A 17,738-nucleotide genomic window follows, 5' to 3' on the forward strand; every position below is an offset into this window, starting at 1 on the left:
TGCCTGTGACGGATGCCGCACGATTCTTCCATCCTCTGGCAAGTCACGACAACGGATGCCGCTCCACTCCCACGACAGACTCCACGTGGCATGTCCGGTGATAGCCACGATTCCACTCCACTACTCTCCGCAACAAACTCCTCCTGACTCTGGGTGGCCCACTGCCAGACGGTTACAGATATCGCTATAGTCTGTTGCCCCCTCCGCCTATAAAAGGGGGGACCCCAGATACGTTATTCTCTAAGCTCTCATTTTTACCTAGAAACTCTGCTAAAATTTCCGTTCGAGCACTCCATTCTTGTTGAGGCAGAGAACTGACTTGAGCGTCGGAGGGTCTTGCCGGAGCAACCCCACCTCCGGTTTAGACTTCTTTTGCAGGTCCCGGTGGCGATTGTGACCCCCACAACTCCAGCTTCTCCGTGCAGGCGGATTTTTGCACCAACAATATATAATCTCATCTACTTCTTTCCATCAAAAATTTTAAGATTCTTTCTAACCATACACCAATACACACCCATTACCACCATATCCGCATCATTGCCACAATTATGTTCATTCGTTCCATGATATCCCTCTTAAAACATTATCCATTCCTTCACACTCGATTTACAAACGAAATGGAAATGTTCTTCTTTGATTTCCATCACATCAATGCCTCCAAAGCTGGGAAAAACATAGTGAAGAATGTATATAAGATGCTCAAAATTCCTGTATAATCAAACCCTTTACATCATGGCTTCCAAGTCACTTCCTGAACCCTCCCCCCATTAGGTTGATAGGATACACAAAATCATAACATCCATACAAGCCCAAACCACAAGTATAATGCCACGAGGCATGCCCTTGGAAATGGATCTACAACCAAATGGTAACAGTGTTCAGTTCTCATTATACTGCATTCGGGGTGGGTTATTGAACATGAGATCCCAATCAACCCATGAAACTAAATGAATTGGATCATATCCGAATTTAATAAAACTAAACCCGACTTATAAAATGAAATAGATCCAATTTTAGAACCTAATCCAATCTCAGAGATCCTTTAAAATAGATCAGATCAGATCGGATCACTGATCGACCTGATTCATTTGCAGCGTTACTATGTGATTGGAGAAAATCCTATTCCGATTCCAATTCTAAGATGGTATAGGAATAGCTCAATCTCTCAAAAATCTGATCCGACTCTCCTTTAAAGATTCAAATTTTTATTCTAATTTCAATTCTGATTCAGATTACAAATCAAATGCTTTAAAAATATGGCCGTTGTGATCCTCATTCTAATCTATTCCACAAATGAAACACCCCACTAGTTGAGCTAGATGGTCAGGCTGACGTAGTTTTGATACATCCTAATCAACCACTTTAAACATGCTTAGGAAAAAGCCTACTTACTATACTTTTTGAAATTTTGATACCATTGTATCTCTTAAAGGTGCTTGGCAAAAATAAATACATTTTTCTTCATTTTTTTCAAAATCAAGTCTTGAGATTTTGTGGCATAGTATAATAAAATTATTATTATAGTTTTTTAATATTTATCATTATTTTTAAGTTATAAAATCATAAAACAGAGCGACGGGGTGATTAAATTTCATCCAAAATCATTTAAAGGTTTCAGAGGATGGGAAATGAGGCAGCATGATCCCTCTTTGTATGCTTACCTCCTTTTATTTCTTGTCTTGTGAATGGTCGGAGAAAATCTGAGCATATTGTGCCAGAATATTTTATGGAAGCTTTGCCTACGCCAAAGTATCTGTTTTTCGTTTGGTAATTAGAACTATTAGAATAACAAGTTGGCTAAAATGGACTACTTTGCCGCGTCTTCAATGGAAACCAATGGCAACTTCCCGCCATATATCTCTGGGAGTTGGCTCTCGTCTATGTCCTCCAGTAGTGTTGCTTTCAGGTTCTTATCCTCAACAAAGACAAACTGCACGAGGTCAAGACAAATAGTATTTAAGGTTCCCAAGAGCTTGAACATCATAAAGTTGTTGTTACTTGAGCTGTCAGTAGTGTGCATAAGGTTGCCTCAACTACAAGCAATCGTTTATAAGGTTGCCTCAACTACCAGCAATCGTTTATAAACCATAATGAGTGTTCAGTGACAGTGGTATGTGTCATTCCAAATAAGCAGCAAGATTGATTACTCAAAAAGTGACAATCCTTTTCCTAGAAAAGCTTAAATAAGAAGCCAAAATGGAGGTTATAAGAAGATTACCCTCTTTTTGGTGTTTTTGTCAATAAATGGGCATATCATCTTCCATGCCTTCATGAAGATATAAGGTACATGGATTAACAACGCTTTGCCAAGCCTCTCTGGGTAGTTATTCTGCATTGTTTGGACAAAAAGTTGCACCGTCATTTGCTATAACAGCAAATTTTCTTACAAAGGCATTATGGATTAAAACAATTACCTTTTTTTTTTCAGAAATGAAGTTCACAGGCCTGTTAAAATACTATCTGAAATAGATTGTCCTAAAAAACAAGAGCTAATAGAGATGACTGTGCATAGATAGCATGCAGAAATAACTTACTTGAATGCAAACTTACCTCTTCCAGTGTCCTCTTTTTGTAATTCTATAGTTCTTTCAGTACACAATTATAATAGTTCTACTAATGGAATGAAGAGAGAATCCGATGAGACTTCACTTGGAAAATTGGTTTCCTGCATCTTTTATGAGGTAAACGCTTACAAGAAAAATATCTCAAAAATTGGATTATCCCAGTCCTCAAGGATACAAGGTTCCAATTGGAAATCATCTCCAGGGTACCATAAATGCTTGATTAGTCTGTTGGTCATTCAGAACACCTGGTTAATATCTTCTTTCCTCCACTTCCCTTATCCTTTTTTCTGTTTGGCTTGGAGCCAATTTCATGTTCTCCCCCTACGCATCAAGCACGTCTCATAATCGCCTGAACATGTCCAGTGGGACATGCTTTTTGCTGATGCTGTCCATGATGACAATATAAAGGTCTTCTCTAATCTGGTCATAAATTACTTAATTCATATCCTTTCTGTCCTTCCCATCGAGCACGTCCTATATTTTTTTTTGGCAAGAAAACAGGACTTTGGGCCATACCACTTCCAACTGTTTGAGGTTCAGGGTTCAATCCTTGGGAATTCTTTCTCAAGAGCTTGGCATGGGTAGTTATATTGGTCGTGCTCCCACTTTTACTTCCAAAAAATGTGGAAGAAAAAGATATGTTCTGCTCTGTGCTCATGCTAAATATCAAGCTTTGTTATCATCTGGTCACAAACATCCTTCCCCAACAGTCTTTACCAAAAAAAAAAGAAAAAAAAAAAAATCCTTCCCCAACCAGTAGAGTAGTAGTTCTTTATATTTGAAAATTGGTCATGCCATTTTCCTGGTTTTGGATGATTTTATTCTTCTATACAGCTCAGTCCATTGATGCTTGATGCAATAGATGAGCTTTCTACACATGTAACTTCAAAGGTTCTTCCTCAGCTTAGTCATTCTGTCTCTGTTTCTCTGCCTTTGATGTCTTTAGAATAGTATTATGTTGCTTCAAATTATTCATTCATAGAGTTAACTGCTTATGTCTTGAATAAGCCATGGTACATATAAACTTTTACCTTCTTGGACAATCCCAAACTAGAAACTTACCTTCTTGGGCAATCCTAGACTTCCCCTTCAGAGCCCTGCATATTCAGGCTTGTTTTAATGCTCTTAATCCAAGTCTATATCAATTAAGCATAAACCTTGGTTCCTCTCTTGAATGTTTCCTTCTTATTTATGTTTCTTATGAGTAGAGGACTGATTTATTTTATTGATATATACTAAGATATCCTCTCATGAAAATGTTTATATGCCACCAGCCCCTCTCTCCTCTTAAGAGAGTACTTTGCATGTGTTCTCAATATAAAGTATCACTAAATTTTGTTCCGTGGTATGTTTCCTCAATTTATATACACTCTTAGTGAACTATCTTCCTCTTAACTAGTTATAGTATGTTATTTGGGAGAACTTGTGAATCCTTTCACTAATTTATTTTGCAGAAAAACATGTCAAGAGAGACTATATCGCTAAGGATCATATGAAACAAACCTGCATGATATTTAGAGCTGCAATATATGCCCGAGTGTCACAGTTTGAGTATCCCCACCCTTGAAGATCAACAATGACAAGGAACTTCTCGTGACCGCTAGGTACTCTGCAATTTGTGCTACGAAATCAAATGAAAACTGTGGCATCTAAACACCATATACATTTATGTATATTTTTTATGGATTCTTTAGAAAAACTTTGTAATATAATACATTCCATTGATGTTCACAAAAAAATTATTTGTTTACTTATTTTTTCAGTGGATCATACTATAAATCAAATCCTAAGATTTGTCATACTGCCCCATACCATCCGATAGGAGGCACACCATACCATACCATACCGATATGGTGTACCACCCCATACTGACACTACCATACCATATGGAACCGCATACCGATACTGTAATAGGATGGTACTAATATGGTGTCCGGTACCGAGATGGCAAATCTTGTCAAATCTCATTCTTCTATATGTCCAGCTCAAACTCATGCACAATTTTTCCCTTAATTGATTAGAGAATCATATATTATCTTTGGGTCCTTGCACAGTTTGTGAGATCTAGATGAAGTACCTGGCACATAGGTTGTCGAGAATATATACCATGAAACCTGTAATCACAAAAATCTGCCATCTAAGTGATGGTAAATCATTTTATGCTTCAGCTCATGCTTAAAAGTTAACCACTTAAAGCAAGAACACTTTTGTGACAAGTGAGATTGCTTTCCCTCATAATCTTTTCTCTATCTATTAAGAGCAACTTACGCTTAAACTCATCCATATCTCGCTTGGAGTGGTAGTGTCTAGCAGCCAAGCCAACTAATATAGGGTGCCCCATCTTATCAAATCCTTGCATGAAAATCTTCTTCTGAATAAGCTCATTTTGGACTTCTGCCTCTGAGATGAAACCATTTGGGACAGCTTCCCGTCTCCACTTGAGGTACTTCAGAAACATACTAGAAGCCTTTTCGATATCTAGATCACGTGCACGCAGAAACCTTCTGAGCATCAGGTTGTCTACCTCCTGCATGTTTAAAACCCAGAAAATTCATCACAGATGAGAAGTGCCAAGGGAAACACCCCAAGTCAAAAAGGAGAACTTTCAACCATAAAGGAGGAAAATGAGAATGATAAGAAGACAAAAAGCAGAAAGTTTCACCACAATCCACATAAGTGACCAAAATCTGAACTACATAGATAGATCTAATATCCAAAGGTCATTCAAGAAGAACAAGTCTACCATTAGAAAAATAATTAGATATAGTACATAATGGAATAGATTAGTTTAAATGACAATGCAACTTTGAGCACTTGGCATCAAGAGTGCAAGGATATCAGCATCAAGAGATCTTTGCTGATTTCAGATTTGAAAGTAAAGTTGTGTGATCATCAATATGCATGTACCACATTATGAGTATCAATCAATTTCTTTTGTGCTGAGTGCTGATGTTAGCTCATGAAGAAAGGTATGCCACCAAGGGAAAAAACATAATTAACTTGGTTTCCTAATCCAAGTGAGCTTATGAATACAGCTGATGATAGGCAAAGTCCTAAACTAATTTGCTATCTAGGTACACTAGCTTTCTTTAGGACTGTCCTTAATTTGCAAAATATAATTACAGATCAAGGAATAGAGATAGGGGAGTTGAATTGCAGAAAAAAGAAATAAAACATCATGAAGCAATCCCCAACTATAATGAAGGGAAGAGAACTGATTGTGATAGTACAGCAGATGCAATCAAAGCCTGATAATATTGTAATAAGACAGGGTAGCTTGAATTGTATTGAAAGGTGGGACCAACCTAAGAAACAAAAAACAAAATTTTGTAGGAAAACATTGTGAAAAACTGGTTGTAACAGATAATGTATCCTTAATATTAATGAATGGTTAAGAACAACTCAACTTGCAATGCAAAAGGCAACAATAAAAAAAAAAAAAAAGCTGTGTTTCTGTCAATATATATTCTATTACGTAGTTAAGACTACCATCAATGCCGAATAAGTCTTCTTCTCTAGGGTAACTTTTACTCACTGTAATTAGCAAATACATTTTTTACTGTGTCTAAGAAAGAGTTCTCTTAATATTGACCAAGCACTTTACAAATTGTTGAAAATTTGAAAAACGGAATAGGAATTAAACACCAGAAGAAACAATCTAAGGAAAACACAAATGCTTAGATAGAAAAACATGAGTTTACTTTTCCTGTCTTCTTTCTTTTTGGGGTGGAGGGGTGTATGGGAAGGCGGGGCTGGAGGGGGGGTGGGGCTTAACTGGAAATCTAATAACTACAGATGAGAAGGGATATCTAGAAAAGTGTTGCATTATGATATCATGCTTGACAAATCAACTAACGAAATTGTAGAAGAGACAAATTGAATGAAGAAAATAGTGAACAAGTATCGTAAAGAAGTCAAACAAATATAAATGAATGAAAATAGAATCAACACAAAAGTCAGAAATGGTACAGAAATCTACAAACACAGCTCAATGCTTCTTTTTCCTTCCCGGTCGTAAAACAGTTAGATGATGTAAACATAATTAAGTAAAAGAACAACCAAACCCATTAAGAAATAAGAAACCCAAATAGCTCTGCAATAGGGGGTCTCGTAAAATCTGGTGACAGTAGATGAATTATTTTTCCCACAAACTTAAAGTCCTTAGGTGGAGGGTCATCCAAGATAGTGGAATCATATATTAGAATCATCCTATGACTATGACCTATGACCTTAATTTAACAAGATCTATTTTATAGACAGCCGCCCTGTGACAGATTGGCATGGAATAGAAGAGAAAACTGCACCAAGTGCAGTGTCGAAAGTGACACCTTTCCACAACGTCCACCATCAAATTGGTCACGATTAAACTACTACTGATCATTTTCTTTAAGCAGTCACCTCTGCCATGTTATAGAGACCGATTTGTCCCCAAGGTGGGAGATTAGGAATGAGTGAGCCAGAGGACTTTTCTATTGAGATAGTTTGAGTATTCGTTGCGACTTTCAAACCACATGTGAAAAGATCTCTCTTTGACTAGTGCTCTTCCCATTTACTTCCACCATTCCAATCTTTCCCCTTTTGTTTTGGTTTCTTCCATCTTTGTTCATCTCTTTTTCTCCCCTTTTTTTTTTCCTCCAATGAATCTTTCTCTATTTCTGGCCCAAGAGTAACGCAAAAGCATCAAAAACACCACATAAAATTCATCAGAAAAACAACCAAAAAGATTAGTTTAATCAACAAAGAACAACCGAAAAAATATGAAGAAATTGACAAAACAAATCCAACTTGGCGTCAAAAAATACCGATACCAATTAAAAAGGAAATAAATCGACAACAGAAACAAAAACAAAAACGGAAAAAACAAAAAAAAAAAAAACAGAGACACGCAGAGAGAGAGAGACAGAGGTAAGTTGAACCTTGGCAGCGGGGTCTTGGAGCTCGACGAGGGACCTCAACAAGGCCACCTTCTTCCTTTCGTTATCGTCACTCCCAGTGAGGTCACCGTAGCCTTCAGGATCCATGGCCTCGGGAATCCTCTGCTGGTGGACTCGAAGAACAACTCCAACTCTCTGCTTCTATATAATATAAAGAAGAAAAAAAGAGTAAGAAGAAGAGAAGAAAATTAGAAGCCGTTGATTTGCGTGGTTTCATGTTCCACCCACCTTCTACGATATAATGCAGCAAGGGCGATAGAGGTACCAGGTGACGCGACCCCGAGCTGAAGCCTTAAATACCCTGTTTCTTCCGAAATGGAGGGAGAAAAGAGGAAAAGGACAACGCCCTCGTCTCCACAAGTCCGGAAAGCATATTATCTTATGACCAAATAATCCTTCGTACTATAAAAGTATCCTATTGCATGACGAATCAGGGCAAACCACAGGACCATCCACCGCACAGATCTCAAAATATTTTATTTTTTTTATTTTTATTAATCCGTACAGATCTCAATTCTCAAAGCAACAAGCAACAAGCGCGTTAACAGAACCATCTGTCTAGCTGTATAGTTCTCAAAGTCACAAGTAATTTAGATTATTCATTTATCTAAGTAAATCTCAAAATAACCGTATGACCTAAATTATTTATTATTTTATATAAATTTTAAAAAAATTAATAAATATTTATAATTATTTATTTATTTATATAGATCTATATAGATCTCAAAATAATTATAGATGATCTAAAAATTAATCTACTTATATAGATATCAAAGCAGCCACTTGTAAAGGTAGTGACGGGGATTGAATCCCCATTATCATAGAAGACGAGATCCCAAAAATTTTGATGCTGGACATCGATAAGCTAGAGTTGAAAACTAAGACCAATCAAATTAAGGAAGATGAGATCCCCAAAAATTCCAATGAGGAGAACCTAAAACCCAAGATCTTGGCAAATCAGAAGCCCTAGATCAATTAGAACTAGGACTAGGGCCGTGGGGAAGGGAATGATCATTGTTGGAGTAGCGGTGGCCAACAAAGAGGGCAAGGGGGCAATGGCTGACAAAGTCATGGAAGAGGCAGTAGTTGCCGCAGCAGAGGTCGACTAAAGCGGTGAGGGACTGGAAGAGCATGAAGGGGAAGAAAGTGATGCGAATCGCTATAGCTATGATTATGGAGAAATGGAGCAAGATCGGATGCACAAGGATTGGAGGAGAGCATGAAGGAATCGAGGGGAGGTTCGAGATCATAGAGAAGAAGCCCTTTATGAAAGAAATCACCAGATCAAGATCAAAAAAGCATGATGTTTGGAGCACTTTGAAATCTATATGATAGATAATCCAATTATTCATCTACTTGCACAAACCTTAAAGCAATGTATGAATGATCTGAATATTCATTCACTTGGATGGATCTTAAAGTGATCATGTGGATTATTTGGATTGTTCATCCATCTACACAAATCTTAAAGTTGAAATATGCTAAACAAGAAAAGGGCATTTTCGTCAACTGAAACAATAGACTAATGTCATCTATTGGTCGGAGAAAGGCAAGATCATTTTAAAATATTTTAAAAATTTAAAGGACTAAGTTGATACCTTTTAAAATAGAGTAGATATAAGTGAAATTAGTATAAAATTGAAAGAGTATTTTGTATTTTTTTTCTTTATATTATTTCAATCTAAAATCTATCAAGCTTGAATTTAGAAAAGATCTGCACCCAAAATTCTAAAACTTTTATCTAATTAAAGGCACACATCCTCACATATGTAAAAATATAAATACATATACATATCCATGTTGATTTATAGATGTTGCGGCAGATTTTTGACTCAGACAGGAGTTGCTAGAGTGCGGTGGCATCTGATGGGGATGACATTAACCAAGCTTGTAAAATAAGTCTCTGACTGAAGAAGGCTCCGACGGAGACCCTCCCATGCTTAAGTCAGGGATCTGAAACAAATGAGAGAGAACACATGCGAGAGTTATATTATCTTGAGGGTTCCCTGGCAATCTTTATTTATAGATCGATGTTAGAGCTTATTCGATGCATAGACGGCCACCCTTAAGAGTAGCATGATTTGATGGGCCTCATTCAGCATACAGCCAGCCATTTCGAGGAATGACATGATTTGATGGGAGCCTAATCGATGTGCAGCTAGCCACTTTCAGGAGTGGCATGGTTCGATGCTGAGTGGCGTGATCTGTTGGAATCGCTGAGGGTCTCCCATCGGTCTTTCCAAATATGATGATTATTGGATTTCGATGACGCAACGGAAGGACTAAATATTTAAAATTTTTCATTCGAAACATCCGATGCATCGAAAATCCTAATGCCCATAAATCTTTGACTATAATAATCAAAGTATAATAAATTAAACTTGGATAAGAAGCATACCTGTAGCGCTAATCCCAATTTCCACAACGTGTCTAAATGTTCGTCCTTCAATAGTAATCCATATAAAAATTGAACCAAAGATAGCGCTCCTTCTTCTTACTTCAAGAGTTCTAGCCCTAGAACTTGACTAGCCCTGTATCGGTCAGGTTTCTCCAAGAACCTGACTCGACCCTCTAAGATACTCCTCTGGACTTCTGATTCTCCTTCTTTATGATCCTCACAATCTTTGTTTGGATCAGATAAGGCTTTGTCTTAAATCTCAAAGCCTTGTTCTAAAACTAAGATAGGTTGTAAGAAAGAAAGGAGAGCAACGGAGAGAAATTGAAAATTTGATCTGAATATCTCGGACACTCAACGTCCGGCCAATTTATAGCCCCAAGAGGGATGCCAAAAGAGAGGGATATGCCCCACAAAAAAGTCTTATCTGATCTGATTATCAGAAATAAGAATTTCTTCAAGCAGAAGGACTTTTATCAATGATACGTTGATCAGCACCCTCTTGCATGCGTGACCAGAGAAGGGATATTTTTGCATCCCTTCTCAAATCAAAAAAATCCAAAAAAATCCATGTGGATAGGACATTCAATCTTGATCTCAGATCACCTAATAAGGAGATCAAAAAATTCATGGAAAGAAGTGATCCTTGCACCTTTTCATGCAAGTGCTGATCACCATGCACGTGCATGTGAGGGAAGTTTTGGCATCCGTTTGGCCATCAGATAAGTTTGAAAAAATTCCAAAAAAATTATCAAAAAATAGCTTATCGAATATGGAACATTATCAAAAAAAAATATTCTAATTTGAAAGCATTTGATCAAGAGAAGGACACTCCAAAATGCAAAGAGATGCGACACTTCTGCGCACACGCGAGAAACCCTTCTCGTTTCCATTTTTTTTTTGCCCCATAAATTTCAGAAAAAATCCATCTCATGCTTTGAGATGTGCACCAGAGAATGAAGGGTGATATGGGCTACCACATGCATCTTAGTCCCATACCAAATGGACTCTTTTCTTCTACTCACACCAACATGCATGTGCAAAACCTGTTTTGCGCCAAGAGTCCTTCACAACTTGGACTCTTCATAATTGACGTTAATTTAGGATTTGATATCCTAATTTAGGATGCTTCCAAGTGGAACAATCTGACCCAAATACCCACCAAATTAGGCTAGCTAATTAGCAAGGGATGAGACCAAATTGATCTCCAAAGGAGCAAGGATTTCCATACATGCAGCATGCTTACCGAAACCCTAATCGAATCCAAAATTCCAATCAACCGTATCAAAAGGGTCCTTGACTAATTTTTATATGTGTATGACCCATTGAGTTTCACATCTAGCTAGCAATAGGTCCGGGTGTAAGTTGACCAAATTTGATTAGATTTCAGTCAACCGATTTAGGTCCAATCGAGCTAACCCAAGTTCAACAATTAAAATCCTTTCTATTTGACGATTGAATTAAACTCTTTAATTCGATCAAACCTACAAGTCAAGATTGACGTCTAGCAATGTATCATGACTATCCAAAAGATATAAAATTTGATAGAAATATCAAATATATCCTTCAGTGATAAGTTACCATGCAATTCAATCCTTCGATCATTCCTGCACCATGAATATGTTCATGAGTATGAAATCATATCAAACTCAAATACATATTCATATCATTCTCAATTAATCAATGATGATTTTGATAAAGAAGTATTATAAACTCTTTTTAATCTCCTTTCTGCTTTTGGCTAAAAGATTTTTCTCGAGTCATCTAGGATTGAGAATACATAGGATGCGATCTCCTCTTACTAGGGTGATCGATTTCATATTGACCTACTCACTATCTCCATACACATTCCATCATATCCAGAACATCCCGTAATGTCTTAATATCATGTCTGGGTACGAACCAAAATATGGGTTCATGTGCACAAGATTCAATGAGATCTCAGGTCTACAGATCACTTACACAACTTTTACTTAGAGAACCATCTTTGACATGCAAGTAAGATTTCCATAACATGTTCTCTTTCATCGAGTCAATTCAGTGGACTCATTTTTAAAATGAGCATCCACATCTTTGTATTAGTATCCCATACACAAGTGGCTACTGAGATTTGCCATCCTCTCCATCGAGCATACATAGGATGTGTCAGTCTATTTAGAACATTGATTCTCGACTCAATGTTCCTACGATCAGAAATATTTAAGATTAGGATTTTAGAATTTTAGATCTCATTGTCCTAATCTTTGAGGTTCATCATAATTTTAGACATTATAAGATGTAGCTAAAATGATGAATCAATACCTCAAATAATAAATTCATTACATGAGTTGAAAAATTATAAAGAAAAATTTTATCGTAATACACTTGCGATTGGTTTATAAGGCACTCTTCTTTCAATCTTCCACTTGCACTAAAGCCAATCATCTTTGTATCCCATACAATCAAGATGACGATCAAATAGCTGCTGTGGTATGGCCTTAGTGAATGGATCTGTTATATTATTCTTTGTGTCAACTTATTTAAGGATAATATCTTGTCCCTCTATAATTTCTCGAATGAGGTGCAAGCATCTGAGGATGTGCTTGGATCTATAATGAGACCTGGGTTCCTTAGCTCGATTAACGGCTCTAGTGTTATCACAAGAAAGTGGCACTGGTCCTTCAATCTCAGGAACAATTCCTAAATCCATGATAATTTTTTTATCCAGACAGCTTCCTTAATGGCTTCACTAGTAGTGATGTACTCTGTCTCAGAAATTGAGTCAGCTACTGTTTGCTGCTTAAAACTCTTTCAACTCACTGTCCCACCATTTAGGGTTGTTGGGTGTAAAACCCCCCAAGTCGAAGTTCGTGTCAGGAGTGACCCCTCGGGGATTCTACCGGCGTCCGACCTGCGGCGGCAGGAAGACTTCGTCCAGACTCCTACGGGAGCCAGACTTCATCTCCGACTTCAGCAGCATGAAGACTTCGTCCGGACTCCTACGGGAGCCGGACTTCATCCTTGACTTCGGCTGCAGGAAGACTTCGTTCGGACTCCTACAGGAGCCGGACTTTGTCCCCGACTTTGGCTGTAGGAAGCCTTCGTCCAGACTCCTACGGGAGCCGGACTTCATCCCCGACTTCGACTGCAGGAAGACTTCGTCCGGACTCCTACGGGAGGCAGACTTCATCCCCGACTTCGGCTGCAGGAAGCCTTCGTCCGGACTCCTACGGGAGCCGGACTTCATCCCCGACTTCGGCTGCAGGAAGCCTTCGTCCGGACTCCTACGGGAGCCAGACTTCGTCCCCGACTTCAGCTGCAAGAAGACTTCGTCCAGACTCCTACGGGAGCCAGACTTCGTCCCCGACTTCTGCTGCAGGAAGCCTTCGTCCGGACTCCTACGGGAGCCAGACTTCATCCTCGACTTCGACTGCAGGAAGCCTTCATCTGGACTCCTACGGGAGCCGGACTTCGTCCCCGACTTCAGCTGCAAGAAGACTTCGTCCGGACTCCTACGGGAGCCGGACTTCATCCCCGACTTCGGCTGCAAGAAGACTTTGTCCGGACTCCTACGGGAGCCGACTTCGTCCCTGACCTCAACTGCTGGAAGGCTTCATCCGGACTCCTATGGGAGGGGCTCCGTCCCCGACCTCAACTGCTGGTAAACTTCGTCCAGACTCCTAAGGGAGCTGAACTTCGCCCCTGACTTTAATTGCAGGTAGGCTTCACCCGGACTCCTACGGGAGCCAGATCTCGTCTCCGACTCCAGCTGCGGGAAGACTCCGTCCGGACTCCCACGGGAGCAAACCTCATCCCCGACTTCGACTGAAGGAAGACTTCATCCGGACTCCTACGGGAGCCGGACTTCGAGCTCCTCTCAGATGGATAGCTAGCCACCTCTCTCTGCCAGACACTCCAGCCGGACTTCATCGACAGGCCTGGACCCTCTAGCAGGCCACAGCAATGACCACGACTCTGCTCCACTTCCTGCGGTGGATTCTGCGTGGCTCTATCACTCCCTGACTGGCCGCAATAATGGCCATGATTCTGCTCCACCTCCTGCGACGATTCTGCACGGCTCCACCACTCCCTGGCGAGTCGCGACAACAGGCGCCGCTCCACTCTCCGCAACTGATTCCACGTGGCGAGCCATGGTGACAGCCACGACTAGCCACGACTCCACCACATTACTCTTCATGATAAATTCCTCCTGGCCCCGTGCGGCCCACTACTAGGCAGTTACAAACGTCGCTATCAATCCGTTGCTCCCTCTACCTATAAAAAGGGGACCCCAGATACGTTATTCTCTAAGCTCTAATCTCTATCCCAAAACTCTGCTAAAATTTTCGTTCAAGCACTCTATTCTTGTTGAGGCAAAGAACTGACTTGAGCATCGGAGGGTCTTGCCGGAGCAACCCCACCTCCGGTTTAGACTTCTTTTGCAGGTCCCGACGGTGACCGCGACTCCTCTGACTCCAACTTCTCCGACGCAGGCAGATTTTTGCACCAACAGGATTGACGCTAGAGAAAGGGTCCGAACCTTCGCAGTACCCTTGTTCTTAAAGGAGCACTCAACGGGACCGCCTCCGGTCATCTTTTTCGGCATCCTCTCCTCCTCCTTCCCCCACTAGATCTTCGCCCGATGCCTTCCTGCGAAGCATCCACACGGACACACGGCCTCCGTGGTCCGATCTCAGGCTCCGACCTCACCTCCAGTTTTTAGGCCCCTCATCCTCTGGCAACGGCCGCCGGCATGGAGCGATCGGACAATCGACCTCCGATGGATTTCGCCAACACCATCTCAGAAGAATCCCGTCAGGAGCGACCGGCGTATTGGCCGGACCTCCAAGTGGCAAAAGATCGAGGAATCCATAACTTTCACCAAAGAAGATGCTCAGGGAGTTCAATTTCCTCATAACGATGCGGTTGTAGTTTCCTTGAATATAGCTAATTACGACATCCGCCGCATTCTTGTCGACAATGAAAGTTCAGCCGACATTTTGTTCTACGATGCCTTCTCAAGAATGTCCATCCTTGACGGCCATTTGGGGCCGATTAGCTCCCCTCTAGTAGGGTTTACTGGCGACGCTATCCCGATGGAGGGAGTGATAACTTTGACTATAGCCGCAGGTCGATATCCAAGACAATCCAGGGCTCTGGTGAATTTCTTGGTGGTGAAGGTGCCGTCAGCCTACAACGCGATCCTCGCCGACCCGGCCTCAACGCTCTCGGGCCGTCTGTCAACCTACCATTTGAAGTTGAAATTTCTTACCAGTCAGGGGATCGGAGAGGTCAGGGGAGACCAAGCCCTGGCCAGACACTGCTACAACATAGCCTTGCAAAGGAGTGACCAATTCGATCCCTGCCCAGTTGATGGGCTGGACGCCCGTGACGACCTCGCTGAGGAGAGGGGTGGCCCAATCAAAGATCTGGTTCTGATCCCTTTGAACGATGGGAATGCGGAGCATGTGGTGAAGATCGGCTCCAACCTGGGGAAAGAGGTGCGGATGCATCTCATCGATTTTCTATGAAAAAATGCAGATGTTTTCGCTTGGGTTCCACAGACATGCCAGGGATTGACACGGAAGTCATGGAGCATCGCCTGGCCGTCGATCCCAAGCATCGACCGATGAAAGAGAAAATTCAAGGTCATGCACCAGAGAGCAGAAAGTGATAGCCGAGGAAGTGGACAAACTCCTGAAAGTCAGATTCATTAAAGAAGTCAATTATCCTGACTGGATATCCAACGTTGTCCTAGTCAAAAAGGCAAACGGCAAGTGGAGGATGTGTATAGACTTCAAAAACTGAATAAAGCCTGCCCAAAGGACAGCTACCCTCTGCCCAAATTGATTAACTGATGGATGTGACCTCGGGCCATGAGCTCCTCACCTTTATGGATGCATTCTCTGGCTATAATCAAATCAGGATGGCCCAGAAGATGAAGAAAGACCACTTTCATTACTAACCGTGGCCTTTACTGTTACAGGGTCATGCCATTCGGCCTAAAAAATACAGGCGCAACCTACCAACGGCTGGTGAACAAAATCTTCAAGGAGCAGATCGGCCGTAATATGGAGGTCTACGTGGACGACATGCTCGTGAAAAGCAAATCTTCCATGAACCACGTCGCCGACCTCGAGGAGGCCTTCGGCGCCCTCCGAAAATATAAGATGAAGCTGAACCCGACTAAATATGCTTTCGGAGTGACTCAGGAAAGTTTCTGGGCTTCATGGTATCGGGGCGTGAAATTGAAGCCAATCCGGAGAAAATTCTGCCATCCAGGAGATGGCCACCCCAAAGTCGATAAAGGAGGTTCAGCGACTTACAGGGAGGGTAGCAGCCCTGAATCGCTTCGTCACGAGGTCGGCCGAATGGTGCCTACCCTTCTTCCAAACCCTTAAGTGGCCGAAGAACTTCTGCTGGACCCCTGAGTGCCAACAAACATTTGAAGAGCTGAAGAGCTACCTCGGCTCCCCTCCATTGTTGGCTAAGCCCGAGCTGGAGAGGAACTTTTTTATACCTGGCGGTCTCCCCCATGGCTCTCGCGGCAGTCCTTGTCAAGGAAGAAGAAAAAGTCCAGCGGCCGATCTACTACGTCAGTCGCGCGTTGAGAGACGCCGAAACCAGGTATACTAAATTAGAGAAACTAACTTACGTCCTGTTGATTGCAGCCCGAAGGCTCCGACCCTACTTCCAAGGGCACACCGTAATGTTACTCACCGACCAACTGATCAAGGCTATTCTACACCGGACAGATGCCTCCGGAGGATGCGAAATGGACAATCGAGCTCACCGAATTCGACATCAACTATCGACCCAGATTGACGGTAAAAGCACAGATATTGGCAGATTTTATAGTAGAGTGCACAATCTCGAAAGAGGCCGAACCAGAACAGAGTGAAATGGATGACCTCGAGCCCCGACCAAACTCCCCTAAAGAAGAAGCCGACCTCCTTGGTTGCTTTTGGGCCCTCTATGTGGACGGGTCTTCCAACATGTCGGGCGCAGGCGCGGGCTTAATCTTGATCAGTCCAGAGGGGATCGTCACGGAGTACGCTCTGCGCTTCGAGTTCTCCGCAACAAACAATGGAGCTGAATATGAAGCTCTGATAGCAGGGTTGAGGATCGCAAAGAATTGGGAGTAGATCGGCTCCAAGTTCACAGCGACTCCCAATTGGTAGTGGGACAAGTCAACGAAAACTACGAAGCGCGGGAGGACAGCATGGCTAAGTATCTTGAAAAGGTAAAAGAGTTCGTCCCCACCTTCAGTAGCTTCAACATCAGGCAGATTCAAGGATGAAAATACCAGGGCCGATCTTCTCTCCAAGCTGGCTACGCTGGCTCCGGCTGAATTGCCCAAGAGTGTTCTCTTTGAAGTTCTGAAGTGCCCAAGTACGGAAGAATCGTGGCCCGTGATGGAAATCGATCACGAGCCCAGTTGGATCGACCCACTGATGGCATATCTCAGGGATGGAGTTCTCCCTCACGATGTGAAAGAAGCTCGGAAGCTCAGAAATCAAGCCTCCCGATACATCCTTTACGAGGACAAGTTGTACAAGAGATCATACTCTTTGCCCCTTATAAAATACCTCCGACCTTCGAAAGTTGAATACGCCTTGTGGGAGGTGCATGAAGGAATCTGCGGAAGCCATCTGGTGGCCAGATCTTTATCCACAAGTTGCTCCGCCAGGGATATTACTGGCCGACAATGCATCATGACTCAATTGAATACGTCAGAAAGTATGACCGATGTCAGAGATATGCCAACATCCAGAGACAACCTGCCACCGAGCTCACCCCTTGAGTGCCCCATGGCCTTTTGCGCAATAGGGGATGGATATCCTTGGACCCTTTCCCGTGGCGTCA

The 17,738-nt window shown here is 41.8% G+C and overlaps 1 protein-coding gene across 1 annotated transcript; it reads right to left on the bottom strand.

Annotated features, from left to right (window-relative positions):
* Window positions 1-1,622: 1,622 nt before the first annotated feature.
* On the bottom strand, window positions 1,623-7,877 carry LOC105035096 (uncharacterized). Its single transcript, XM_010910506.3, has 7 exons — window positions 7,727-7,877; window positions 7,481-7,639; window positions 4,833-5,091; window positions 4,642-4,678; window positions 4,068-4,173; window positions 2,219-2,329; window positions 1,623-1,930 (listed from the first exon to the last, which is right to left on the bottom strand). Exons 2-7 carry the CDS (start codon window positions 7,583-7,585, stop codon window positions 1,808-1,810), a joined length of 741 nt encoding a protein of 246 aa, XP_010908808.1. The 5' UTR covers window positions 7,586-7,639; window positions 7,727-7,877; the 3' UTR covers window positions 1,623-1,807.
* Between the last annotated feature and the right edge of the window lie 9,861 nt (window positions 7,878-17,738).

The sequence above is a fragment of the Elaeis guineensis genome, unplaced genomic scaffold (assembly GCF_000442705.2).
Source record: "Elaeis guineensis isolate ETL-2024a unplaced genomic scaffold, EG11 Super_Scaffold_1000033, whole genome shotgun sequence".
Lineage (NCBI taxonomy): Eukaryota > Viridiplantae > Streptophyta > Magnoliopsida > Arecales > Arecaceae > Elaeis > Elaeis guineensis.

Coding starts and splice junctions, on each gene's coding strand:
- LOC105035096 (XM_010910506.3), bottom strand. CDS start 7,585: ATGGATCCTGAAGGCTACGGTGACCTCACTGGGAGTGACGATAACGAA. Junction 2,330..4,067: donor CAGCTCTAAATATCATGCAG/GTTTGTTTCATA, acceptor CAAACAATGCAG/AATAACTACCCAGAGAGGCT. Junction 1,931..2,218: donor ACAAAAACACCAAAAAGAGG/GTAATCTTCTTA, acceptor GACCTCGTGCAG/TTTGTCTTTGTTGAGGATAA.